General features: G+C 43.4%; 8 protein-coding genes across 11 annotated transcripts; 6 read left to right on the top strand and 2 right to left on the bottom strand.

Annotated features, from left to right (window-relative positions):
* The first annotated feature begins 2,105 nt into the window (after positions 1-2,105).
* Positions 2,106-9,719, top strand: LOC108102595 (collagen alpha-1(IV) chain). The gene is given in 10 exon segments (XM_017207697.2): positions 2,106-2,165; positions 2,684-2,783; positions 3,389-3,437; positions 3,508-4,455; positions 4,525-5,021; positions 5,101-5,140; positions 5,142-6,552; positions 6,615-7,589; positions 7,687-8,831; positions 8,899-9,719. Coding segments are annotated over 9 exon segments (5,346 nt in total). The 5' UTR covers positions 2,106-2,165; positions 2,684-2,763; the 3' UTR covers positions 9,160-9,719.
* Positions 9,720-10,365: 646 nt separating this feature from the next.
* On the top strand, positions 10,366-11,334 carry LOC108102636. The gene has a single exon (XM_017207756.2). The coding sequence runs from the start codon at positions 10,672-10,674 to the stop codon at positions 11,332-11,334; it is 663 nt and encodes a 220-aa protein (XP_017063245.1). The 5' UTR covers positions 10,366-10,671.
* A 422-nt stretch (positions 11,335-11,756) lies between these two features.
* LOC108102635 (SPRY domain-containing SOCS box protein 3) lies at positions 11,757-12,976 on the top strand. The gene is made up of 3 exons (XM_017207754.2): positions 11,757-12,371; positions 12,435-12,653; positions 12,770-12,976. The coding sequence occupies exons 1-3, from the start codon at positions 11,757-11,759 to the stop codon at positions 12,809-12,811; spliced, it is 876 nt and encodes a 291-aa protein (XP_017063243.2). The 3' UTR covers positions 12,812-12,976.
* Positions 12,977-13,369: 393 nt separating this feature from the next.
* Positions 13,370-15,799, bottom strand: LOC108102634 (reticulocalbin-2). 2 transcript variants are annotated; one of them, XM_017207752.2, is made up of 4 exons: positions 15,587-15,799; positions 15,144-15,528; positions 14,443-14,590; positions 13,370-14,296 (listed from the first exon to the last, which is right to left on the bottom strand). In XM_017207752.2, the coding sequence occupies exons 2-4, from the start codon at positions 15,364-15,366 to the stop codon at positions 13,639-13,641; spliced, it is 1,029 nt and encodes a 342-aa protein (XP_017063241.1). In that variant the 5' UTR covers positions 15,367-15,528; positions 15,587-15,799; the 3' UTR covers positions 13,370-13,638. The 2 variants fall into 2 exon arrangements, with proteins under 2 accessions (XP_017063241.1, XP_017063242.1); XM_017207753.2 differs by having other exon boundaries at positions 15,650-15,793.
* A 107-nt stretch (positions 15,800-15,906) lies between these two features.
* LOC108102578 lies at positions 15,907-19,469 on the top strand. 2 transcript variants are annotated; one of them, XM_017207659.2, is made up of 4 exons: positions 15,919-16,026; positions 17,100-17,443; positions 18,721-18,824; positions 19,261-19,469. In XM_017207659.2, exons 2-4 carry the CDS (start codon positions 17,362-17,364, stop codon positions 19,456-19,458), a joined length of 384 nt encoding a protein of 127 aa, XP_017063148.1. In that variant the 5' UTR covers positions 15,919-16,026; positions 17,100-17,361; the 3' UTR covers positions 19,459-19,469. The 2 variants fall into 2 exon arrangements, 1 of the variants encoding a protein (XP_017063148.1); XR_001772180.2 differs by lacking the exons at positions 17,100-17,443; positions 19,261-19,469 and having other exon boundaries at positions 15,907-16,026.
* A 177-nt stretch (positions 19,470-19,646) lies between these two features.
* LOC108102577 lies at positions 19,647-20,056 on the top strand. Its single transcript, XM_017207658.2, has one exon. The coding sequence runs from the start codon at positions 19,649-19,651 to the stop codon at positions 20,054-20,056; it is 408 nt and encodes a 135-aa protein (XP_017063147.2). The 5' UTR covers positions 19,647-19,648.
* Positions 20,052-21,480, top strand: LOC108102575 (ankyrin repeat domain-containing protein 39). The gene is made up of 3 exons (XM_017207656.2): positions 20,052-20,277; positions 20,344-20,550; positions 20,611-21,480. Exons 1-3 carry the CDS (start codon positions 20,175-20,177, stop codon positions 20,844-20,846), a joined length of 546 nt encoding a protein of 181 aa, XP_017063145.1. The 5' UTR covers positions 20,052-20,174; the 3' UTR covers positions 20,847-21,480.
* On the bottom strand, positions 21,295-24,219 carry LOC108102570 (ankyrin repeat, PH and SEC7 domain containing protein secG). 2 transcript variants are annotated; one of them, XM_017207651.2, is made up of 3 exons: positions 24,111-24,219; positions 21,896-23,119; positions 21,295-21,832 (listed from the first exon to the last, which is right to left on the bottom strand). In XM_017207651.2, the coding sequence occupies exons 2-3, from the start codon at positions 23,076-23,078 to the stop codon at positions 21,477-21,479; spliced, it is 1,539 nt and encodes a 512-aa protein (XP_017063140.2). In that variant the 5' UTR covers positions 23,079-23,119; positions 24,111-24,219; the 3' UTR covers positions 21,295-21,476. The 2 variants fall into 2 exon arrangements, with proteins under 2 accessions (XP_017063140.2, XP_017063139.2); XM_017207650.2 differs by having other exon boundaries at positions 23,815-24,219.
* Between the last annotated feature and the right edge of the window lie 101 nt (positions 24,220-24,320).

Raw genomic sequence — 24,320 nt, forward strand, 5'->3', positions numbered from 1 at the left:
GCCTCTGAATTTAGCACTTTAGCGCCTTGAAACGAGGAAATGAGGAGCAGAGCCCGCTAACCCAATCAAAGTAGCCCGATTTTAAGCATTAATATTCTATTTCCCATTCCCGTACTGTGTTTCTTACAAAGGGTATATCTATTTTCAACTTTACTTAACAATAAAACAATATCAATAGCAACTTATTTTTCACTAAAAAATTAAACATTTATTTACTTTATGGATAACATAAAACAGGTTTTTACTGCCAATTATCTTACTCAGTTCAGATCAATAAACACTTTATGAATTATGACTGCCTTGTTGGTACCATTATGCTTTTGAATAACCCATATACCAGGTATAATCTAGTCCTAATACTCAACTGCAGCTTTTCTAGTGGTCCCAATATATGTCGATGCTAGTTCGTTTGTCGCAGTTCTCGTGATTAGGTTAAGGCTTTTTCATTTAGTATATGCCATATATGATGCTGATAAGACGGATATGGCTGACTATTTCCTGTTAGAATTACTATTCAACTTAACATGAACGAACAAGTTGTACGTGCTGAGCTTTCCATAAATTTCAAAGCAGAAGCACCAAAATAGAACCTTTCGAAATACGAGATAGGTTTTAGGTTTTGAGGTCAGAGCATTTTGAAATATAACTTGATAACCCGACAATCAGGGCCTTGTTCTAATTGGGAAAGAGTTCTTTTGTCCTAGGGTATGTGAAAGTCGGATATGACCCAATGGCCTAAATAGATCTCCTTTCGGAAGCTGCAGGAAATGCAGAGGCGCAATGTTTGTTAGCTCTGCATTTATCGGAAGTGTTCTACTTCTATGAACTCAAAGATATTTTTTTAACAAAAAGTATATGTGAAAAAGAAAATATTATTTTTTTTATTTAAAATTGGAAAGTATAAATATATTTATTAAAAAAAAATATATATCTATGATACTATGAAACTATAATTATGTTTAATTTTATTATTTTTATATTGTTATCGAAAAGACTGAAAATGTAAGCATCATTATAACTTCGTTTGTGTTCCTTTTTTAGTATTTTTTGATATGTATTATTTGGTATATTATTTATAAATTAAATTTATTCATATAATGATCATAATATAGTCGGTTTTTCTATTGTGGGACTGTCGCTTTGTTCCTAAATATACAGTTTAACATTTACTTAAACTTCAAAGAATGAATCGAAATAATTAAAAGTATATTAAAAATTGCAAATGAATTTATTAAAATTAGAAAAAATATTTTTGAGAATTTTTTGATATATCCTAAATTGATATTAATAAACTACAAATATTCGGAAATTTATTGTTAATTTTTTAAATTTTAAATTCGCTCAAGTTTTGTTTTATGGACTATGTACCCAAATAAAGCTTCCAAAGATTAAAAATCCATAATCATGAAATATATTAACATCAACGAAATATGGGAAGCCCCTGGTTAAGAAAATAAACACCATTACATTTGTAGAAACGCAGTAGCAAAAGATTACAAAACATAAATACGTATTTAACTAAAAGCAAAGTATATTTTATATCTTACATTTTGGGCTATGTAAAAAAGATTAAAATAATTTTGGTAAAAACAAACACAAATTTGTTGAGGTTATATTTAGAACGTGGGCATGATAACGAAGCCTTGGAATTTCCCAGTTCGAAACCCAAAAAAAAAAGCTGAAAGGCAGGAGCTGCTGGGACGGACCAAAACGGAAACCATGTGCCCGATCTCGTGGCGGGGCTATCAGTTAATTTCAAGATGGGAGCTGGAAGCTGGGTTCCGGAGCTTGTAGAAGGTGCTCCCGGGGAGGTGGCGAAACAAAGCCGTTGTTATATTGAACAACTTAAGTCGCATGTGGCATATCAACAGCAGCGACTTAGTTTCTGACTTATCGCCAAGTTTTATTCATTCCACAGCGACTATGTTAACTGCTGGGATTAATGTTGCTACATACGATCGTCGCCCATCCGTTCTATATGCCCAGAGGCCTCCCACCCATCCCATCCCATGCCCATCTAATCACACGGATAGTGTACGTGAGCCAAAGACCCGAACGCAGATCGTGACCAGCCGAACGATAAACGAGTGAGGATCGGGGCATCGGCGTTTGGCTTTTGGATCGCTCGAACTTATACTATAATTAGTCGTGTTCCGTCTCCTCGAGTAAGTAGACTGGTAGACTGGTCTCGGTCCGAAGCTGATCAAGCCAGTTGCCTTTAGTCTTTAGTCTGCCCTGTGGAGTGGAGTGTGGTGTGCTGTTCGTTCGGATCGATTCGCTCGGTTGTGGTTGTGCGCTTTTATTAGGGACCTGTCGATCCACCCGATAGATAGGTTTCCTGTAAGGAAATGAGCTTTAAAAAAAATGATTTGCATATAATATTTTAATTAAATCGAGGGCCTAACAACGAACTGAAATCTATGGATCTCTTACCAAAACGTTGTGCGACTTTCGTGTCCGTTCCAGTGCTTCTCAAACTGCAGCGAAAAAAGAACTGTTTCCTTATGGTTGAAAATGAAATAAAATGAAAAGATTAAAATAAAAATGAAGAAACTTGATTTTCCCACAAATATTAAATGAAATAAAATTCACATAAGAATACCGTAAAAATTCTGTAACATTGAAAATTATTTTGCAACTGTTGCGAAATTAAAGTGCCCAATTTTCTGGCTCATCTTTCCAGGCCCAGCGACGGCAACATATAAATTAATATTCGACGAGGACAGAGCAAATTATTGTGCAGGCTTAAGTGCATAGGGCATCATGTTGCCCTTCTGGAAGCGGTATGTCAAAAACTACAAAATTTTAACAAAAAAATATTAAAATATTTATATTTCATATATATTATATTTAAAACAATGCTAATAAAAAAGTGAATTAAATTTAAAATTTTTAATGACTCAAGTTAGTTTTCATAAATATTTTTTTAGATTTGCCAGAACAATTATTTTGGTTAACTAGTATAAACTTAATTATGTTTTTCCAATATAAAAATGTTTGTTTCTTTGAAATCCAAAATTATCGCGCAATAATATTTACCTTCCAAAGGTAATAAAATAAAATAAAAAATATTCACGTAATAAAATTTATGTTAAAATATGAAAACAACCATTAAAGTTAAAAAAACGGTTATGTTTCTAGAAAATTTACCTCCTGACATGATGATCCGTTCGTTATTTCAATGTTTCCAAGTTCATATTTAGCTCTTTGAAAACTCTTAAACAAGAGCACTCTCTTAGCACGTTCTCTTAACTTACCCGTTCTGATAACTTAAGGTGTCTTAAAAGAGAAGAGAATTTCGCACTTAAGAGACCAGACACTGATAAGGCGTATCGCTTATACCAAGTAATGATTCCAAGCCTCCTGATCTCTGCCCTTTTTTTTGCAGGCTGCTGTATGCCGCTGTCATCGCGGGAGCGTTAGTCGGTGCCAACGCTGTAAGATATCAAAACCCATCCTGATCCATTCGGATAATCTATAACTTTTTGTTTTTATATTTTTCTTTAGCAATTTTGGAGGGAGTCTGGTACGTCCGGTTCGATCCAGGACTCTGTGAGGCATCAAAATAGAAATGATCAAAGATTCCCAATCGACCCTAGCTTCGATATTGTTGACTCCGCCTCAATACAGCGCGGTGAGCCGTTGCCAAAGAATTGTACGGCCGGACCTGCGGGATGTGTTCCCAAGTGCATAGCGGAGAAGGGAAACCGGGGTCTGCCGGGCCCACATGGACCTACGGGATTAAAGGGTGAAATGGGATTCCCTGGCATAGAGGGACCGTCGGGCGACAAGGGTCAAAAGGGTGACCCTGGCCCATATGGACAGCGAGGCGATAAGGGTGAGCGCGGATCGCCAGGTCTTCACGGTCAGCCTGGTGTACCCGGAGTACAGGGTTCTGCTGGCAATCCTGGAGCCCCCGGCATTAATGGCAAAGACGGTTGCGATGGTGAACCAGGTATGGCTGGTCTTCGAGGTCTTGATGGAATGGCTGGACCCCGTGGTTTTCCCGGCAATCTTGGCAGCAAGGGTGAGAAGGGTGAGCCGGCCAAGGAAAACGGTAACTACGAGAAGGGCGAGAAGGGTGATCCCGGATTTAGAGGCACAGCCGGCTTAGCCGGACCACAAGGACTACCTGGAGATAAGGGTGATCGTGGCGACAGTGGACCGTATGGAGCTAAAGGACCTCGAGGTGAATACGGTCAAAAGGGTGACAAGGGTGCTTCATGCTACGGCCCCATGAAGCCAGGTGCACCGGGTATCAAGGGCGAAAAGGGCGAACCGGCGGCATCACTCCCAAGCACAAACTCGGTCTCAGTCCAGGGACCTCGAGGCGATGTGGGACAGAAGGGAGAGCCAGGCATAATCGGACGGAAAGGTGAGGCCGGACCGGAGGGTAACACTGGAACCGATGGACAGAAAGGAGAGAAGGGTCTCCCCGGCCGCCCCGGTGATCGTGTAAGTATATAGGAATAACAGCATCTATAATAACACAGGTACTTATAAATAATCTAAATATTTTTTCAGGGTCGCCAAGGTGAATTTGGACCCACAGGATCTGATGGACAAAAGGGAGATCGCGGTGAACCTGGTTTGAATGGTCTGCCTGGTAATCCAGGATCAAAGGGTGAACCAGGACTTCCGGGAGCTACAGGTCAACAGGGTCTGCTTGGTCCTCCGGGACCGCCAGGTGGTGGTCGTGGAACACCAGGACCTCCTGGACCGAAAGGACCTCGTGGCTATACTGGTGCACACGGACCTCCAGGATTAAATGGAGCAGATGGACAGCCGGGACCGCAGGGATACCCAGGGCAGAAGGGAGGCGCTGGTGTACCTGGACGACCTGGTAATGAAGGACCAGCTGGCAGAAAGGGAGAAAAGGGAACTGCTGGACGTGATGGACCTAAGGGTCCAATAGGACCCATTGGACACCAAGGACCACCAGGATCCGAAGGACAGAAGGGAGACGCTGGCTTGCCTGGCTATGGCACTCAAGGATTAAAGGGTGATGAAGGTATTCCTGGGTAAGTCGATTTGATTCCTTTTAATCATTCAATCTCAGTCTATCTTTACTCAATCCATTCCATATTTTTTACCCTCCAGATATCCCGGACAGAAGGGAAACAAGGGTGAGCGCGGCTTTAAAGGGTAACGCTGGTGTTCCCGGCGATGCCAAGTTGGGTCGTCCCGGAACCCCCGGTGCAGCTGGAGCCCCTGGACAAAAGGGTGATGCAGGTCGTCCAGGCACTCCTGGCCAGAAGGGAGATATGGGCATTAAGGGAGACGTCGGTGGCAAGTGTTCATCCTGCAGAAGCGGTCCGAAGGGAGAGAAGGGTAATAGCGGCTTGCCAGGAATTCCCGGAAGGGATGGCGCTCCAGGAAAGCCTGGAGAGAAAGGATATCCCGGAGAACGTGGTCATGACGGTATCAACGGCCAAACTGGACCACCAGGTGAAAAAGGAGAGGACGGTCAGACTGGCCTTCCCGGAGCCACTGGATTGCCTGGATTACCAGCCTTTGCCAATATGAGTTTGATTGAGGGTGAGAAGGGTGAAAAGGGTAATGCCGGTTGGCCGGGCGCAGAGGGAGTGAAAGGAGATCGCGGAGCACCGGGTCTACCTGGCCAGCCTGGTGGCAAGGGTGAATTTGGCTTGAAGGGCGATAAAGGTCTGAGCGGAGCTCCTGGCGTGGATGGAAGACCCGGACGCGCTGGACGAAATGGTTACCCTGGAAACGACGGCTTATCCATCAAGGGTGAGCCAGGATTACACGGATCGGACGGAGAAAAGGGAGACAAGGGTTCGTCCGGTTACAGCGGCGAAAAGGGAGAACCCGGCAGCTGTGCTGCTGGCGAGCTCAAGATACCCGCCAAAGGAAACAAAGGTGAACCCGGTCAGATTGGGCTGACAGGACCTATGGGAGGTGTCGGCGACAAAGGAGATATTGGATACACTGGAGCCAAGGGTAACACTGGTCCTGAGGGACCGCCTGGTGCTGATGGACCTCGTGGCTTAAATGGACCTCGCGGTGATAAGGGCAACCAGGGAGCACTCGGTGCCCCAGGTAATCCTGGCAAGGATGGGCTACGCGGCCTTCCCGGACGTAATGGAGCACCTGGTCTGAGGGGTGAGCCTGGAGTATCTAGGCCCGGTCCCATTGGTCCCCCCGGTCTCATGGGTTTGCAAGGCGAGAAAGGTAACCGTGGTCCAACTGGAGCGACGGGTCTTCCCGGTGCCGACGGCAGCGTTGGATATCCTGGTGATAGAGGCGAACCTGGTTTACCCGGAATTGCCGGACTTCCTGGAGTTGTTGGCGAGAAAGGAGACATTGGACCTGAAGGACCTCCTGGTGTGGCTGGACCTCCTGGTATTCCTGGTATTGACGGAGTACGTGGACGTGATGGCGCCAAGGGTGAACCCGGTAATCCCGGCCTGGTTGGCATGCCTGGCAACAAGGGTGATCGCGGCGCGCCAGGAAATGATGGACCCAAGGGCTTTGCTGGCGTCACTGGTGCTCCCGGAAAGCGTGGACCTGCTGGTTTCCCCGGAGTTTCTGGTAAGTTCGTAAAAAATTATAAAGTAAAATTAATTTAAAACCATTTCTATTCTAATCTACAGGTGCCAAGGGTGATAAGGGAGCTGCTGGATTGACTGGCAATGATGGACCAGTGGGAGGCCGTGGTCCTCAAGGTGCTCCTGGCATAATGGGTGTGAAGGGTGATCAAGGAGTGGCTGGTGCTCCAGGACAACGCGGATTAGATGGTTTACCTGGAGAGAAGGGTTCCCAGGGATTGCCCGGTCTTGATGGCGTTCCTGGATTGCCTGGTGATGCCTCAGAAAAGGGGCAAAAGGGTGAGCCCGGACTTTCTGGTCTTCGTGGAGATACTGGTCTGACCGGAGAGCCCGGTTGGCCTGGTGAAAAGGGTCTGCCCGGTCTGGCTATTCACGGACGTCCTGGTCCGCAGGGTGAGAAGGGTGATACGGGACGCACTGGCCTTGATGGACGCGATGGACTCGATGGCGAGAAGGGCGAACAAGGTCTGCAGGGCATTTGGGGCCAGCCTGGTGAGAAGGGATCTATCGGAGCCCAGGGTATTCCCGGTGCTCCCGGAATCGATGGCTTGCCTGGCGCACCCGGAACCCCTGGCGCTGTTGGCTATCCTGGCGTTCGAGGAGATAAGGGAGAGCCTGGTCTCTCTGGCCTAAATGGACTCAAGGGTGAAGTTGGACTTATCGGCCTGCAAGGCTACCCTGGTGCTCCTGGACCCAAGGGTGAGCGCGGTATCCGCGGTCAGCCTGGTGCTCCGGCAACCATCGACGTAGACGCTCTCCGTGGCGAGAAGGGATCTAAGGGCGAGCGAGGCTTTGTCGGCGAGAAGGGCGAACAGGGCGAGCGAGGTGAAACAGGTCTAATTGGCTACTCTGGACCCAAGGGTGATCGCGGCTTGCAGGGACCACCTGGCGCAAGCGGATTGAATGGTCTTCCTGGTGCAAAGGGTGACATCGGACTTAGAGGCGAGACGGGCTATCCTGGAGCTACTATCAAGGGCGAAAAGGGTCTGCCCGGTCGACCTGGCCGAAATGGACGTCAAGGTGAGTTATTATCCGGGATGGTTATAGAAACCAATTTTCACTATTTAAAGATCTGACTTATTCCTTGTATCTCTTTATACCATTCCTCGCGGCTTAGGACTCGTCGGAGCACCTGGCTTAATTGGTGAACGCGGTCTGCCCGGTTTGGATGGAGAGCCAGGTCTTGTTGGCATGCCTGGACCAGTTGGACCAGCTGGTATCAAGGGAGAACGCGGTTTAGCCGGCAGTCCTGGTTTACCAGGACAGGATGGCTTCCCAGGTTCTCAAGGTCCGAAGGGAGAACAGGGACCTCAAGGCTTTAAGGGCGAACGTGGTCTGAACGGTTTTGAAGGACAAAAAGGAGACAAGGGTGATCGAGGACTCCAAGGACCACCTGGATTGGCTGGTTTGGCCGGAGCCAAGGGTGACACTGGCTACCCCGGATTGGATGGAAGTATTGGACCTGATGGACCTCCGGGCGAACGTGGTTTCGCCGGACCAAAGGGACGCGACGGACGTGACGGATTACCTGGTCAGCCTGGACAGAAAGGTGAACCAGGATTGCTACCGCCGCAAGGAGTTAAGGGTGAACCTGGTCAACCGGGTCGTGATGGACAAAAGGGAGAACCCGGACGTCCGGGAGAACGTGGCCTGATCGGAATCCAGGGCGAGCGTGGCGAGAAGGGTGAACGCGGTCTGATCGGCGAGACTGGTAACGTCGGTCATATTGGTGCTAAGGGAGACCGCGGAGAGCAGGGTGAGAGGGGCTATGAGGGTGCTATTGGATTAATTGGTCTAAAGGGCGAACCTGGTGCACCGTGCACAGCCGCTTTGGACTACCTCACCGGCATCCTGGTGACGCGACACAGTCAATCTGAAACGGTTCCCAAGTGCTACCCCGGACACACGGAGCTCTGGACGGGATATTCGCTTTTGTACGTTGATGGCAATGACTATGCCCACAACCAGGACCTCGGATCCCCCGGGTCCTGTGTGCCTAGATTCTCAACACTGCCTGTGCTCTCATGTGGCCAAAACAACGTCTGCAATTACGCCTCGCGCAACGATAAGACCTTCTGGCTGACCACCAACGCCGCCATTCCGATGATGCCCGTGGAGAACAACGAGATTCGACAGTACATCTCACGTTGCGTCGTTTGTGAGGCACCAGCCAATGTGATCGCCGTGCACAGTCAAACGATAGAGGTTCCCGATTGTCCGAATGGTTGGGAGGGTATTTGGATTGGCTACAGTTTCCTCATGGTAAGTAAAACCTTTAGAACTAAAGTAAATTATCTTACATTTTTAACTTTCTCTTTTTAATTAACAGCACACGGCTGTAGGCAATGGTGGCGGTGGACAAGCACTGCAATCACCTGGTTCCTGTTTGGAGGACTTCCGCGCTACTCCCTTCATCGAGTGTAACGGCGCTAAGGGCACGTGCCACTTCTATGAGACAATGACCAGTTTCTGGATGTTCAACCTGGAGACCGCACAGCCGTTCGATAAGCCACAACAGCAGACAATCAAGGCCGGTGAACGGCAGTCGCATGTGTCCAGGTGCCAGGTCTGCATGAAGAACTCCTCGTAGGAGGCCTCCAAGTAATAACAACACCACAGACACCCACAGCACACAGCATAAGTTTAATCTAAATGTAAAGCCTTAAAATTACCAACGAATCGTGTGAAAACCAACACACTCACAACACAAACAAACACACACCGACGAACAAACACTGCTACAAATTCCTTAAACTAACCAAAAAGAAAAAAACGGATCCCCCGGTCGAAGTGCTATTTACCGACCTGGACCACAATGCCATTTTTTTATCTGCCAATTAATGTTCTAAAAGAATGTAAACTGCTTCTTAGTTACGTTACGTAAGTTAAGTAAATCAAACAAATAAATAAACTAGCCTCGATCGTATGTCCAAAAATATAAAAACACCTGCATACGTTGTGCATGTTCCATTTTATTTCCAAACCGATTTAATGCGAATGAATGTATCTTATAAAAGAGATATTACGAACATCGATAGAATCCGTTGACATAGATCGCCTCCTCAACTGCTAAACACAACTTTGTCGCTTATTGTTTACGTTTATAAAACAAACAAAAAATGGTAAAATAAAGAAAATTTATAAATACAATATTAACGTATAGAATACATTTGATAACTAAAATTTAAGCTGTAAGCAGGCTATTCATTTTATATATATTCTTAATTTGAAAATGGAAATCATCATATCTTGCTTTCAAAAAAGGGTTGTAAAATGGTTCAACAGTTGTAAGAAAAGAAAATTGCTACATGAAAACATCAGTTTGAGATATCTGAAATCGATATACCAAGCAAAAATTTAAAATATTTTGTTCCATATAATAGACTAGGTAACTCTATCCTTGAATGATTAGATCTTCTTTGAAAGACAAGGCTTCAGGGTAGGTATTGTGGTGGAAAATGCACAGTGGAGAGCCCTTAAAAAAGGAATGCCAAGGCGAGAATAGAGAGAAAAACTCACCTCATGCACTTGTGCGCATGCCTCTCTCGGTATAGATTTTAAGGTTGGGGTTGAGTTTACGAGGGGGTGGCGATGTCGATTGGGGTCGAGGGGTTGCAGTGGGGTGAACTGGGCCAGGGGGTTGACGTGCGAGACCATATGATAATGATATGCAGACACACACGCACATATTCCAATTGGTGGTTGGAAGCAGTTCGTGGCGATTCCAGCTGAAGAAAATAAGGGTAGGCCTTTGTGGCTTCAAGTTGGAAAATTCAGTCGAAAAAAAGTGCCAGAAGCCAGTGAGACTTGAACGCAAGCGGTGGCGGTCGTCGGTGGGAGTTAAAAACTTTAGGCAGATAAGCGGAGCTGCTATTGGGAGCTCAGAGGAGGTGGAGGAGCTGAAAAACTAGGGAAAAATGTGTGTACCTCAAACGAAACAGTGAAAATTGCGTATTCTTCTTTGAAAAATGAAGTACAATTTATATAAAACGAAAGATTTTATGAAACAACAAAGCTATCGGAAGTGCACCCATTAAGGCCGATTCCCTCAAGCAGCAGCAGCACCATCCACCCCCCAAAAAAGAAGACACAACCCCTATTTATGATTATCGTCCTGCTGCTGCTGTTCCAATCGCTGTGCCTCTATTGCCAACGCCTGGTGCTCTACGTCCACGACCGATGCTTCCCAAGGAACGTGCGCCTGCTGCAGGAGGTGGCCGAGACGGTGGGCGATCGTAAGGCACCACAGCGCCTGGCGGAGCAGCAGTTGGAGCAACAAAAACGAAGCCAGAAGCGTCGCATTCTCGAACCCATCCTACCCCTGGTCGGTGGTCTCAACTCCGAAGCCTGTCGGTTTTGTGCCCACAGTCCACAGGGCTATTGTCGCCATCACTTTCATCTGCAGGAACTGCAGCTGCACAAACAAAGGGGTTCCAGGGGTGATCAGGATTTCCGACAAATTCGACGAATCAAGCGGGAACTGAAGAGGAGTATTGGTCAGCAGCAGCAGCATCTCCAGCCAGCGAGAAGTTATCGTCCAGTCAGGCTGAGTCCCAGCTGGAGCAGCAGTTCCCTGAGCAGTGGCTACGCTTCGTTAAGTAGCTTTGGCTCTCAGGAGCAGGACCAGGAGGAGGTCTCATTGAATCCAGAAATTCTTGAAGATATTCCACTTGAAGAGAACCCACAGGAGTTAGAAGGTGAATTGGAGCAGCTGGATCTGCCACAGGAGGAAATCGAGCAGCCCCTACTTACCAGCCACTTGTAGGCTACTTCCTCAAGTTCTAACATTTATGGGCAAAATTTTTCGAAAAAGGTTCTTATGCTCAGTTAACCAAATACTTGTAGACCTAGTCGGTAGAATATCTACCAGGGATGTTACCATTAGAGGAGTTACCACAAGAAGGAATAGCATGAACTTCTCTTAAAAAGCTGTCAGATAAGGACCCATCAATTGAATCAAAGGCCTAGTTAACCACTACTAAATGAAAAACGTCCTTACAATGTAAAGACACAACCCTTGAAGTCGCTTCTCTAAAAAATTCAGCAGCTTAAGAGTCCAAGAGAAAGACATCCACCCCAAGCTATTCACCATTTTGACATCTACATACATCCCCAAAACGGGTTGAAGTGCTTCCTTTGTCTAAATTGATTGAGTTTGAAGCATATAAAATTTCTTGTCACAAAACAATGTCCGACGTGGAAGTGGATCCACAGCAGCCACATCCGGTGGTTGCCATTGCCCCGAGAAGGCGCCGCCAGGGCGGTCGACGAGGAGGAGGCTGTCTGGCCATGCAGTCATCCTCGCAAGAGGCATCTTCACCGTCACCCCGATTCTGTCCGCTTTCGGAAGGTGTCGAGGACAACTGGACGTGGAGTAAGCGCCATCGCTCCAAGGAGGTAGTGCTCAGCGGACCCAATTCGCGGACCGTGCACTTCCATCCAAACTGGAGCAAAGGAACCGCCGGCGTTCAGGGCAAACGATCCCTGAACAACGGGCGCTACTACTGGGAGCTACATGTTTCACAGAGGGTCTTTGGCACATCGATTATGTTTGGGATCGGGACCAAATCCGCCAGACTACATGCCAACGCCTTCCGGAACATGCTGGGCGAGAACGAGCACGGTTGGGGCCTGTCGCACAAGGGCGTTCTTTGGCACAAAGGCGTGGCTTTGCTCTATACCAAGCGTTTCCGCGAGAACCATCCCACCCAGATAGGAGTACTCTTCGATGGCATAGAGGGCACCCTCACCTACTACAAGGATGGCAAATGCCTGGGCGTTGCATTCCGGGGATTGGATCAGGTGAGTCGGAATATAAATCAACCCTAATGTGTAGGAAATCAATATTATGTTAATCATATCCAGATTGATGAACCCCTATATCCCATCGTGTGCTCTACGGCTGCCAAGACAGAGATGACCCTGAAATGTACCCGGAGGGAGTTCGTCAGCCTGCAGGACCGCTGCCGTGCCGTAATAATGCGACGGGTAAGAAGCGCAGCGCAGCTGGAAAAGCTGAAGCTACCGTTGCCCATCAGCGATTATTTGGGGGAGGTGATCGATGAGATGGAGCCACTCCGTCAGGTAGACAACTACGACATACTGTGTGATTTGTAAAGCTCGGGTCATCTGGTCCCCGGGGATCGATGATGCCGAGTCTCGGTTAAGCTTGAGTTTATAGAGTACGTCCTCGCCCCCAGGTTAATCAACTGGAGATGTGCATAATGAATTATGATTTGTAAGAGGCCCGTGAATCTTTTTTGTGCCATCACAATTGGAGTGCACTCAGCATTCGAAACGATGCAGTGCCTCTGGGACATGTAAATTTAACGTAGTAATTGTAAAGAGTGCTTTGTGAACCGTATTGTTAAGTATTTATCTGAAATTATCAAGTGTCGATAATACGATTTTCAGTTTTGTTTTTAGCTTTTTGTTGAAAATTTCTAGCAAAAATGTGGGGAAATAGGCCAATTCGGTGCAATATTTGTGATATAAGGAAAGAAAGAGTAAATAATTAAAAATGTATTTTGGGGCTTCAAGTGCTTGCTAGAAAACCCCAAAATAAGTTAGCATCTTTGGGCATAGAGTTAAGCATATTTTTCGGTACAGACGAGTGTGAAATCTAGTCAAGAACACGCTGCTAAGCTAATTTTGTATAATCGCAGTCAGCAATTAAACTAATGTATGTAATTTAATAAAACGGAAACGTTTCTAGTCATAAATTGCATATAAAACAAATGAAAACTGTAAAAACTTTTTAACACATGTAAAAGTACAGCCCATATGTATATCCAAAATAATTTAGTAAAAATTATTTATTATGATTTTTGTAGAATTTTTTTTCTTGGGTGTCTATATAAATTACAACACATAATTTAATTGGTAAATGACAAACCAGAAATAAGACAAGAAAATGAAATTTGTAAGAAGCGCTCAAAACAATTTAGCGATATTGATTTGCAATTGTCGCATGAATTTACATAAATAAAACTTCAATTTACTAACTATTTAAATGAAATACAATACTAAGCACAGGTTCACTATAGCAGGATTGATGATTGGCTGGGATCTACAGCTCGTCGTAGAGATGGTTTATGTTTTGTAAGTGGTCCCCGTAATCGGTGGCCTCGCTGCCCACAAAGGTATCGTAGTTGTTAAGTATCTCCAGGTATGTCAGCCGATCATCATGATCCTCATCGGTGGATACAAACAGGTGATCCACTTCATCGTTGGCAATCGCCGTATTACTTGGCACAATCCAGGATAAAACCTCATCGCCCGTAAGCACACCATCGCCATTGATATCGTGATCCTTGTCGAATCGTTCTTTTTCCGTGATCAACCACTCCTTGTCGTGATGTGAAGCTGCATCGCCGACGAACTCCTGGAAACTGATCTTGCCGTCGTGATCCAAGTCTTTGTCCTGCATAGTGTGCTCCAGAAGTACAGGTAACATCTGTGGATGCTCTTCGGGATTTTGGAAGTAAATAAATTCCTCCATCGTCAGAACTCCATCCTTATTCGTGTCTGCCGCATTGAACATCTCTTTGTCCTGCTTTATCATCTTTTGCTCGTCCTCATAGCTTTCATAGTCAATGGTCTCTTTTTTAAAGTCTTCATCCTCCATGGAATATGTATCCTGCAGATACTCTTTCCAAGTTATTTTCTCGTCCGCATCCTGATCTATTTCTTCAAATCTGTCTGCTGCTTCCTCTTCAGATAGTTTTCTGCAAGTGTTATAGTTCACTTAAGTAAGAATATTAAGCAGTTATCTAAATTATTGTAAGTTAAGCAAGCTCAAAGCATTAATTTTCCAAAAAGATTATTTGCATGGCTATCATAGATGCAGTATTAATCAACAGACAACACTCACTTAAAAGACCTTAATATCCATGCTTTCAACTCATGCCGGTCAACAAATTCGTCCTTATTTAGATCCATCATTTTGATTAAAACCAACAGACGCTTCTTCGATTCCTCTGGTGTAAGTGTGTCGAACTCCTGAGCCTCTTTCGTATTTCCTAATATAGTTAAAAATAAATATTACAACATGAACGTGAAAACTTCCATGGAACATAAAGCAGAAGCAATGCCATTGACGTGTTGCGTTCAGAAAACCATTTTAATAGTTTTACTATGGAAGCACTGTGCAAAAAACTTGGTATAAAAATAAAATTAAAAATTTACAACAAAAATGTAAACATCTGTTTAAATACTAAAGAATGGTCAAGCAAAAAATTAAAAAAAGAAATTGCACAATTTGTCGACATTAAAATCATGTAGTTGAGCATAAATACAAATGTACATATATGACTGAACCATATTCTATTGATGTTTGAATGATTCTTGCCATGTGCAGAACCTCAAAAATAAACCTCAAGTAAACAAACATATTGGCAAAGCATACACTTTAAAAAATAAATAGATCGGTTTTAATGAAAAAAAAAATTTGAAATATCGATTCAAATGTATTTATTCTTTCTGTGTGATTAAAAAAAAAATTTTTTTCGTTTTTTGAGATGAGATGAGAATTTTTGACGCTGAATATGATCTCCTTTTCTTGCACTGACTCACCAATGATGGCCTCATGATCGAACTCCACGTTGTGCTCCCCATCCTCGCCGTGGTGATGAGCATCCCGGGGGGCGTAGATGCCATCCTTGACCCGCTCCTTGCTATGATGTTTCTCGTGCTTGTGACTATTGGCCACCGCCCCGTTTGCAGGCATTGGACCCACGGCGGCCAGAAAGGCGATGGCACAAAGGGCTAGCGGGAGGAACGGAAGATTCCTAGGCATTTTAATTGATTATGCCGAGCGGCGTATAGTCTTTTTCTTTATTATTTTTTGGCAGCTTCCCGAACTCTTGAGTGGATGAAAATGAGGAGGAGGAGGGACTGCGGGTGGAGGCACACGTAATGCGTAACAATACAATGAACTCAGTTCACCTTTCGCCAGTTTCTAAAATATGCAAATGTCATTAAAAAAAAAACTATTTTTTGAATTTAAATATCCGTACATCAAGCCGACAGCTGCTAGCTCCGATTACCACTTTAATCTTTCAAAAAAAAAATTATCTTACCGCATTTTTCTTCAGTGAGGGTTTTTATTTATTTGCTTTCGATTTAATTTATTAGTCTTAAATTTATGGCTATCTAAACTAAATATTAGTTTATTTACCTCCGCGGAGTAGGCAAAAAAAACCAATGAAGCTAATAGTGTGACCCTCAACGATACATAATTGTTTGCCTATCGATTTATGGTCATCGGTAAACCCTGGTTTTTGTGTGCTAGCCTTTTTAGTATTTTACAGGTAAAATACTAGGATTTAATCTTTTTTAAGCTTATGGCTGCGGTCAACAAGAATATTAAAGCTTAAAATTGGCAAAAAAAATTAAGTGATAAATATATATAAATCGGGCTCAGACTAGTCACATTTAAGCCAAGTAAAAGGACCAGGTAAGCCCTATCTCCTTAACAAAATAGAGAAGGTAACACTGATGCTATAGGCTAGAGAAAACATGTAAAATAACAGGCAAACCAAATGAAGATGATTAAATTCAAATGACATCATTTTGCGACAGCTGTGTGGCATAAAACTCGTTTGGAGCCGCGCGTTTATTTATTTGGAAATTTGATCATAATTTACGTTCATTTTGTGTGCCTTGAACACGCAAAGGACACTCGAGCGCAATAGGTGTGCGTGTATTCTTGTCAGGACTCTATTCGTTAGTATGTGTAAAGACCACTTCTATCACTACGAGTTCTAGTGTGTTCGTGTAGGAGCTGTTGACCGGCTCAGTTGGACTTTTATTTATATACATATATATTTGCTTTATTATTTTTGCTATGCGCCGTGCGACAGAAATACTTACTCATTAGTCGACCGGTCAGGTCAGTAATTATAGTCCCTGACTAAAGCCAGGCATGCAACTGGTCGCGGGGTTTGACCATACAGCTGTGCGAGGGAGAACGATAAACGCACATGGGTGCCGTCAGTCGAACTCCCGGGGGATTGTGGTCTATATATTAATAATGTGCGTAAAATATAAAAAAATGTCGGACTTATTTCCTTTTTTCTCCTATTTTGAACATATCTAATTAATCTAGCCTATTTTATTTTGGGAATTATTTTTTTGAATAACTTACAAATTTTGCTAATTTTTAATTGTTGAAGAACAAAAATGTTTTATGATGGATACAAATTTCTTTTATATATTTTTAAACGTGAATCAACTTTTAAATAAAAATTGATCATATTTAAAATTTTTCAAATGAAAAAGTTAAAGTATATTTTTAATCGAAGCCCTTAGGCTTACATTAAGAAAGACTTACATATATTATATTTTGACTGATTGGCGGTAAAACCCATGGAGCACATCTTATCCCTATTTTTGCCGCTTTAGTCGCTCTGTAGGAGATATCGTATATCGCATGGATGATTATCCTGGTCGAATGCGTCAGTTTGTCATTTGGGTATGCGCCACCTTACACCCTAGGCTAATCCAATAAAAAGCTGCTAACCATTTCAGAGAGCCACGCTGAGCGACGCCTATAAAAATAAAAACCACAACAGTTAAGCTAACGCTGGGAAAACCTCTTGGTCGAAACGTGGAACCCGATTTCGGTTTCAGTCGAGAGTCAACCTTCAGCAGCGCAACAGCGAGCATTTTTCTTCACCTCAGTTTCGTTTTTTGTATATCTCATTTGTTTCCCCCACTTACGTTTCACGGTTTTTCGTTGGCACGCCCGCGCTAATTAATCCGCAGATATAACCAGCCGTAATCAGGCCAAATGCCGTACATTATCATACGGGGGAACTTAGCCTCCTACAGCCACAAATATCCATGGCGAGTGCTCGTCTCTGGATTGAAAGGTAAACCGTTCAGTCCCGTAGATACAATATCTCATTTTCGTTTCGCTTTTATTTTGTCGTGTGTTTACTATTGCGACACAATTAATTTCGAGAGCTTGGCAAACAGATACGAACACATCATACGAGCACCACACGCTAGCTTTTTGAGCGTTAGTTTTCGGTTTTTCCACTTTGCACCACCAAAAAATACTTTTTACAAGGGTAGACAGTGGCGGGAAAATTTAACTTGCCAGTTGATGTTTTCCGAAATTATAATATTTTTTTATAAATTCAGAATGTTTTTTTTAGATTTGTGATAGTGCTCCTGCATGACTGTTACTGACATTTCTACTTTTAAAGCTTACAACGCATCAGCATGGTACTGTAATGTAATACATTATTTGAATGAATGCACAATAGTGGTTAAAATATTAGTTATTTAGACAAGTCTTAAAGTTTACTTGAAGTGTAATTCCTATGCTGACATTTTAATTTAGAAAATTAAATAATTAAATCCTTCTAGATTTAATTAAAGAGTTATGCCTAATGTTTTAAGTCTGGTAATAAAAAAAATGTTCTTAGTGAACTTTCTGTTGTATGAGCATAGAAACCTTGTCCAATTTCAGAATAACCTGAATAGCCGGTTGGATTTGAAGTTGCCTAAAATCACATTTAAATCATCACCTGTTATGTTAAAACCGTTTTGCAATATATTAGCACTTTTCCGTAGCTTATTTTTGTTCAATAAAAACAACAGCTGCCCTTTAATTGCATGCCATTTGCCCCTGGACACCCGCTACCCCGTACCTTTCCGCTTTTCACGACCAGCACTGTGTGAAGTTTTGCTCCCGCAGACGAGGTCTTCGTCAGTTTGGTTTTGTTTTTCGCTGCGTGCAGTTCGCTTGGCAGTCCGGGTCTGTAATTTATATAAATTTATATATACACCCGTACGTACACCACATACATATATCGACTTAATTCCGGTGCATACTTGTGGAATATTTATCTGTGCCGGTCAGAAGTCAATGCACCGGGATCTAGACACAAAGAACACACGAGAAACTCCCAATTTTCTTTTATTATGAAACAGCAGTCAATATTTTTTATCCATTTGCTTAATTAGCACACTCACACCGAAAGACAATGGCATTGGGTTGACGTCATCGTCCGACCCAGCCGTGTTATCTTTTGTTTGCTCTGTTTAAACATTAAGCCATACCATTAAAGAAAAGGAAAGCAATTTTCCAAGAAATAACACTTTTGATAAACATTGCCCATTCCACCATAAATACTTTCAGCTGACGACATCGAACAGTTAAACAAGTTCTCCTGCGGCGGCTACAGTGACGAGTCCACCATCGTCTATCTAGTGCATCCCTGTCGGATTTTATCGGCGCTAGAAGTGAGTAACATTCAGTTTTTAGTACCTGTGTACTCGATTTCTAGTTTTAAATTTAGCATTACAAAATAATTAGAATTAACACTTAAATATTTGTTTAATTATATTGGAAATCGCTATTAGTTTTTCGGGAGATTTCTTAAGATTTCAACTTGTTTTTTAATGGTAAAAATTTTATTTTTTAAAATTAATTTTAAAGACTACTACTACTACTATCTCCCAAAAATGTTTATCAATTTGATTAGTTCCTACCAGACATTGATAAATCGGTTTATGTAGGGTTTTCACCTAAACTTAATTTTTAGCTTAGTAAAACGGAGCACCTATTTTAAGGCTGTCAACTTTTTACCTTTTTCCCTAAGCAATAAACTAATTGTACCTCCCCCATCATTACCCTCAATTACTCAGTGACTCATGGATTTTTGCATTACCCTTTCAGATCCTGGGATTTCGAGTTGTGGCCAGCTCATCGACGGCCGTGAAGCAGGACTACAACGAGTATATGTGGACAATGCGCAAGGAGTTCGACGAGCCAGAACCCCTGGAAGCAGAGTCCGTAGTCAGAGAAAATCTTTCGAATATTGGCCGAGAGGCAGCCAGTTTAGGCAACTATCACAAGGTTGATTCACCCGAATAAGGATCCGTAACAGTCCAAAAAAACTAGAAAACAACCAACAACTCTACTCTAATTGTATAATTTTGTGTGTGTGAATTGTGTGCGGCATTGTGTGTGTGTTTCAGTGTAAAAAACTATAGCAACCTAGGGAATACAAAACATACTCTCAGTGAAGGAGGCGACCGATTGAGTCCCAGAAGACGAACAAACTATGAGTGAGGGCGTGGCCGGGCTGAAGGAACCTCAGAATCTCAACAGCGAGCTACCTCAGACTGTCGTGTCCGCGGCATCGGCTGTATCCTTGAACGCCGCCACCGCCGCCGTTCCGGCCAATGTGGTGACCATTCCGGTGCCCATTCTGCAGTCGGAGGGAAACTTCGCCTATATCACTGTCAAGGGATCTCTGCACGATTATACTTGCACCATTTTTGGACTGAATCAAGCGGAAGTTCAAGCCCTTTCAAAGCGCTTCGAGAGCGGAGTTAAAGCTTGCGTCAATGGTATTATGGTGGCAGTGCCACCCATGGTTATGCTAAACACGTTGGCCCAGCTTAGCTACAAGGTTGTCTGCAGTTGCGGTGAGGCCGAAATTTGTTGGACTATGCAGCGTGAGGTCTAATTTGTGAACCAAGTTCAAACTGTCATCGTCAAACGTCAGGCAACTGGAAACTAAGGCACAAGGAAAGACAAGGAAGTCAATATTGTAACGAAACTCTCGAAATTATCAGCAAGCCAAAATGGATCCCCACAGTGCTGACAACTGCAAGTGCCACAAGCAAACTCAACCGGCACAACAGACGCTCAGCGACATGGATTTTGATCGGGGCATCTGGAATGCAGGTTAGAAAGTACTTATTCTGTAAAAGTGAATAGACTCTAAGAAACTATTTTTCCTTTCTTGTATAGCAATTTATAACGAGGTGGAGCGTGTTAGGGAGTTTATCAAGAAGGGCCAGTCAATGGCTCGGGATGACTGCGATTATACGGCTTTGCATTATGCGGCCCGCAATGGCAACGAGCCAATCTGTAAGCTACTTCTCGATGAAGGCAAGGCAGATGTTAATGCTGTTACCAAGGCAGGTGCCACCTCCCTGCATCGCGCAGCTATGATGGGTACTTACAACCACATTAATTCCCTTTTGATGTAATGCTAAAAGATTTGTACATCTTTAGGTCACTTGGAAATTGTAAAGCTACTGGCAGATCACAAGGCGAATCTTCTTCTGCAGGACGAGTGCGGACAGAGTGCTCTGCACCGAGCAGCGATGAGGGGCCATTTGGAGGTGTGTCGCTTTCTGCTGAAGAAGGAACCGGCACTCAAACTGATCAAGGATAAAAAGGATAAAATTGCATTTGAGTACATCATGGAAAACGCTAATGATGACTTTAAGCTACTATTAAAGCCCTAGAAGAGCTTGTCATTCCCCTACCGTTCAAGAGAAATGTATTTTTTATATTTTAAGCACTAAAATGTTTTCTTTTAAAACTTTTATTTCGTTTATTAAGTCTGTTAACAACTTTTCTATAAAATTGCACTCAATGTCGTTGTAAAATCCTAATTTAAAAATTGAATATGTCCCTTCTTCAGTTTACATTGTGTGAGAGATCGATTGTTTATGGAAAAGTAATCTTAACGATGGCGTAGTCAAATAACCTAGTTGATATACCATTAAATCATTTACATAGACTATATACATGCCTACTAAACATTAAATGTGCAAGTAATTTAGACAAAGAATGAAAACTCTGTGCCCCAAAGGATGTACACGCAGAAAACACTTTTAAACGTATGAAATTTGTGTGAAAATTCTGTTTGAAATTTAAAATGCGTAAGAAAATTAATATCACATTAGAGTCGTGTAACGAAGGTGTTAATCATTTTTGGTGTTTCCGAAATATGGAAAGTATTATAAAGTCCTAACACATACTTTACACAACCTTCCTACACACTCGTCGCCAATATACAAAACCAATATGCTAAATACCATATATCCATACATATAAAACCTATATAATCTGAATAAATCCCTAAAGCGAAATCAATCCCAAGATTCTGTGCATCTTATAAGAGGTATCTGAACCGGTTCCATTCCCCTCACTTGGGGAAGTTCGGAAAATTCGCTGAGGTAGAGCTTCAGTGTGGCGGGTATGGCAAACTCATCTACGATCCTGCCCAGCGATGAGCGTTCCTGCGTAGGAAGATACTTTTGCTGCATCTCAGGCCGCGTTCGGAGGGATTTTAGGAGACTCTGACGAATCTCCAGACGAGCAAGGGATTGCAAGGAACGTGGTTGAGTACCAAACAAAGACATTTCCCGCTCGAATTCCTTGCGGGCTGGTTGCCAATCGTTGGGCAGAGCTCGATGCTTATGAGGAAATTGGAAGCCAGCGTTACCTATGGATTTAATATATATATTATTAGAGATATAATTAACAGGCATGTTTATCAGTAACTTACAAAGCAATCTCGCAAATGCCAATCTTGCTGGGGAGCAATTGGATCTCAACTCGTTAACCACATGCTCCCGGCAGATTTGTGCCAGATTGCAGCCCTCGTGGATGAGGAATTCAGCTAACTCTAGGCGATGTAGGTTGATAGCCCTCGACAATGGAGTTTGGCAATAGATCAAGCCACAAACAATAGTTGGAGCACAGGATCCATATAAATCCTGACGAGCGCTAGGTAATTTTGAGAGCAATACTCGAATGATTTTGCTAAACTCCTTAACACAAATGATCTGTTGCACGGCGAACAAGATCAGACCTTCATCGTGGACATCGGAATATAGACCCAATTTTCGATGCTCCTCCGCTACGGTTAGAAGGTAATCCAGCATTTCAGGGCGCTGCAGGTGGATGGCCAGCATGACGGGCGTGAAGTTATCACCATCACGGACCGACAAACTTTCGCCGTATTGCAGCAAGAGTTTCACCATTTCCCGGTCGTTGCACTCCACGGCGCTGTGCAGAAGATGTTGAGAAGCCAGTCGGCGAGCTCCTTGCTCCAAGAGTAACTTGGCCATTTGGCCATGTCGACCCCTAACCGCATATTGCAAGGCCGTGTGATTTTGCTTATCCTGAAGATTGATGCGAGCACCTCGTTCTACCAAGTCCTTAGCCAGATCCATCAAACTGCAAGCAATAGCCGTCATTAAGGGAGTTTCACCCTCATCATCCGTGTCGTTGATGTTGATGTTGGTTTGGAGCAGTAACCTGGCGGATTCAGTAGACTTGTTCTCGATCGCCACATGTAGGGCTGTCTTGCCATCACTCAGTGTTTTGGCATTCACCAAAGCTCCGTGCTTTATTAGCAGCTTGGTGACCCCAGCGAAACCCGATCCGACATGGAGAGGAGCATAGCCCTCGCTGTTGACTACATTGATGGGAGCACTATGCTCTAGCAGTATACGTACACATTCCTCGTGCCCCCAATAGGCGGCATAGTGCAAGGGTGTAGCCAACTCCGCATCGTACTGGTGGGGATCCTGTTCCCGACAAGAAGCACAGCACTGGGACAAAAACTCTCCGGTATTCTCGAAGGTTTTAGCGTAATACTGATATAACTGGCTGTCTTCTCCACCGCCTCCGCCTCCATTTTCAGAACAATTTTCAAACTCATCCACCCACTCCAGTTTCTCCATACCTTCGGGAGTCCGCTCGATCTCCAGACTATCCGTGTGAGCTAGAATTTTAGACAAATTTTTAACGATTATTAGATTGTTTAAAAAATGGTTTTTATTATTATATTGAATTAAATACATTATTAATAGAGTTTTCGATACATGCCACATAGAACTCACACGGTCTACTGTCGTTGGGCTAGAACTCTTAAGCTACCTCTGTTATCACCTAACTATACCGATAACCGGTTTTCAGCTCTCGGCCTTCTACTCTTTCGTTTCTCTGTACTTGCATTATGTCGGACAGCCTCAAAAAGAGGTGTGTTTTCGGTCAATATGGGTCAGCAGTTACACAAAAAGAAATGTTTATAATAAAAATTAAAATTACTAACCAAATTAATAATTTTAAAAAATATAAAAATAAAAGAAATTTACTAATGAAAAACTAGTCTCCTCGCTCTTTAATAATTTAAAAATTTAGTTTTACCTTTATTTTTTATTTAAAAATTACTTGATGCTAGCTCTTTTTTTTATTGTTCATCGATTTTCTCTCAGCCAGCTGTTGTTTACCTGACGGAAAACTTCCTGGTTATTAAAGATATATATTTTAGATTTCTTAAATTTATTTTCTACTTCATTTATAAATTCTTAATCACTACAATTGCACTTAATTTACTCTCCAAATGTAACTGTTATTTAATTAAATTATCCGGAAGGGTTTTAATTATTAGATTTTCTGAGCCAGTGGAAAACTCACAATGATGGAAGACATCCAACTCGGGCTCCTCGCAGGATTGTACCAATAGCTCTAGGAGCTCTGCGTCTCCCAGAATGGCCGCTGTGCCCACGGCTGTGCGTCCGCAAGTGGGCGATACATAAGAGGCCTGGGCTCCTTGCATTATACATCCCAGAGCCTGCTCAAAATCACCACTTTGAACCGCAGTCAGCAAGCGTTCATTGAGGTCGTAAGACAGCATTTTGCCATTGGGTTAGTAATTCGTTTAAGACTAATTCAAAGCGGGTTAGAAAAACGCGAAGCAAAAAAAGACAAACCAAAGGATAAGCAGCTGGCTGCCGTGTGTGAGAAATGCGTTGATGTCGTCAGCGGCTGCAACACTCCCCCGGAAAGTCTGACGAATAACTGAAACCAAACAGTTGGTGTGCGCAAAATCGAAACCGGCCACCCTGGGTGGTGGTTTTATTTTTGGGGGCGGTTTATAAGGAAAATTGTTTCAGCTCATGGAAAATGCAATAAAGAGAACA

The sequence above is a fragment of the Drosophila eugracilis genome, unplaced genomic scaffold (genome assembly GCF_018153835.1).
Source record: "Drosophila eugracilis isolate 14026-0451.02 unplaced genomic scaffold, ASM1815383v1 contig_1197, whole genome shotgun sequence".
In the NCBI taxonomy this organism is placed as follows: domain Eukaryota; kingdom Metazoa; phylum Arthropoda; class Insecta; order Diptera; family Drosophilidae; genus Drosophila; species Drosophila eugracilis.

Bases quoted from the DNA above. Each gene is read 5' to 3' on its own strand.
- LOC108102635 (XM_017207754.2), top strand. From the start codon at position 11,757: ATGTCCGACGTGGAAGTGGATCCACAGCAGCCACATCCGGTGGTTGCC. The intron at 12,372-12,434 runs GTGAGTCGGAAT...AATCATATCCAG, and splicing joins CATTCCGGGGATTGGATCAG to ATTGATGAACCCCTATATCC. The intron at 12,654-12,769 runs GTAGACAACTAC...CCTCGCCCCCAG, and splicing joins AGATGGAGCCACTCCGTCAG to GTTAATCAACTGGAGATGTG.
- LOC108102634 (XM_017207752.2), bottom strand. From the start codon at position 15,366: ATGCCTAGGAATCTTCCGTTCCTCCCGCTAGCCCTTTGTGCCATCGCC. The intron at 14,591-15,143 runs GTGAGTCAGTGC...TAACTATATTAG, and splicing joins CGATCATGAGGCCATCATTG to GAAATACGAAAGAGGCTCAG. The intron at 14,297-14,442 runs GTGAGTGTTGTC...TAACACTTGCAG, and splicing joins TGGATATTAAGGTCTTTTAA to AAAACTATCTGAAGAGGAAG.
- LOC108102570 (XM_017207650.2), bottom strand. From the start codon at position 24,034: ATGCTGTCTTACGACCTCAATGAACGCTTGCTGACTGCGGTTCAAAGT. The intron at 23,120-23,814 runs GTGAGTTTTCCA...CTAAAATTCTAG, and splicing joins GTTGGATGTCTTCCATCATT to CTCACACGGATAGTCTGGAG. The intron at 21,833-21,895 runs GTAAGTTACTGA...TTAAATCCATAG, and splicing joins GGCATTTGCGAGATTGCTTT to GTAACGCTGGCTTCCAATTT.
- LOC108102575 (XM_017207656.2), top strand. From the start codon at position 20,175: ATGGATCCCCACAGTGCTGACAACTGCAAGTGCCACAAGCAAACTCAA. The intron at 20,278-20,343 runs GTTAGAAAGTAC...TTTCTTGTATAG, and splicing joins TCGGGGCATCTGGAATGCAG to CAATTTATAACGAGGTGGAG. The intron at 20,551-20,610 runs GTACTTACAACC...GTACATCTTTAG, and splicing joins GCATCGCGCAGCTATGATGG to GTCACTTGGAAATTGTAAAG.
- LOC108102577 (XM_017207658.2), top strand. From the start codon at position 19,649: ATGAGTGAGGGCGTGGCCGGGCTGAAGGAACCTCAGAATCTCAACAGC.
- LOC108102578 (XM_017207659.2), top strand. From the start codon at position 17,362: ATGCCGTACATTATCATACGGGGGAACTTAGCCTCCTACAGCCACAAA. The intron at 17,444-18,720 runs GTAAACCGTTCA...AAATACTTTCAG, and splicing joins GCTCGTCTCTGGATTGAAAG to CTGACGACATCGAACAGTTA. The intron at 18,825-19,260 runs GTGAGTAACATT...TTACCCTTTCAG, and splicing joins GGATTTTATCGGCGCTAGAA to ATCCTGGGATTTCGAGTTGT.
- LOC108102636 (XM_017207756.2), top strand. From the start codon at position 10,672: ATGATTATCGTCCTGCTGCTGCTGTTCCAATCGCTGTGCCTCTATTGC.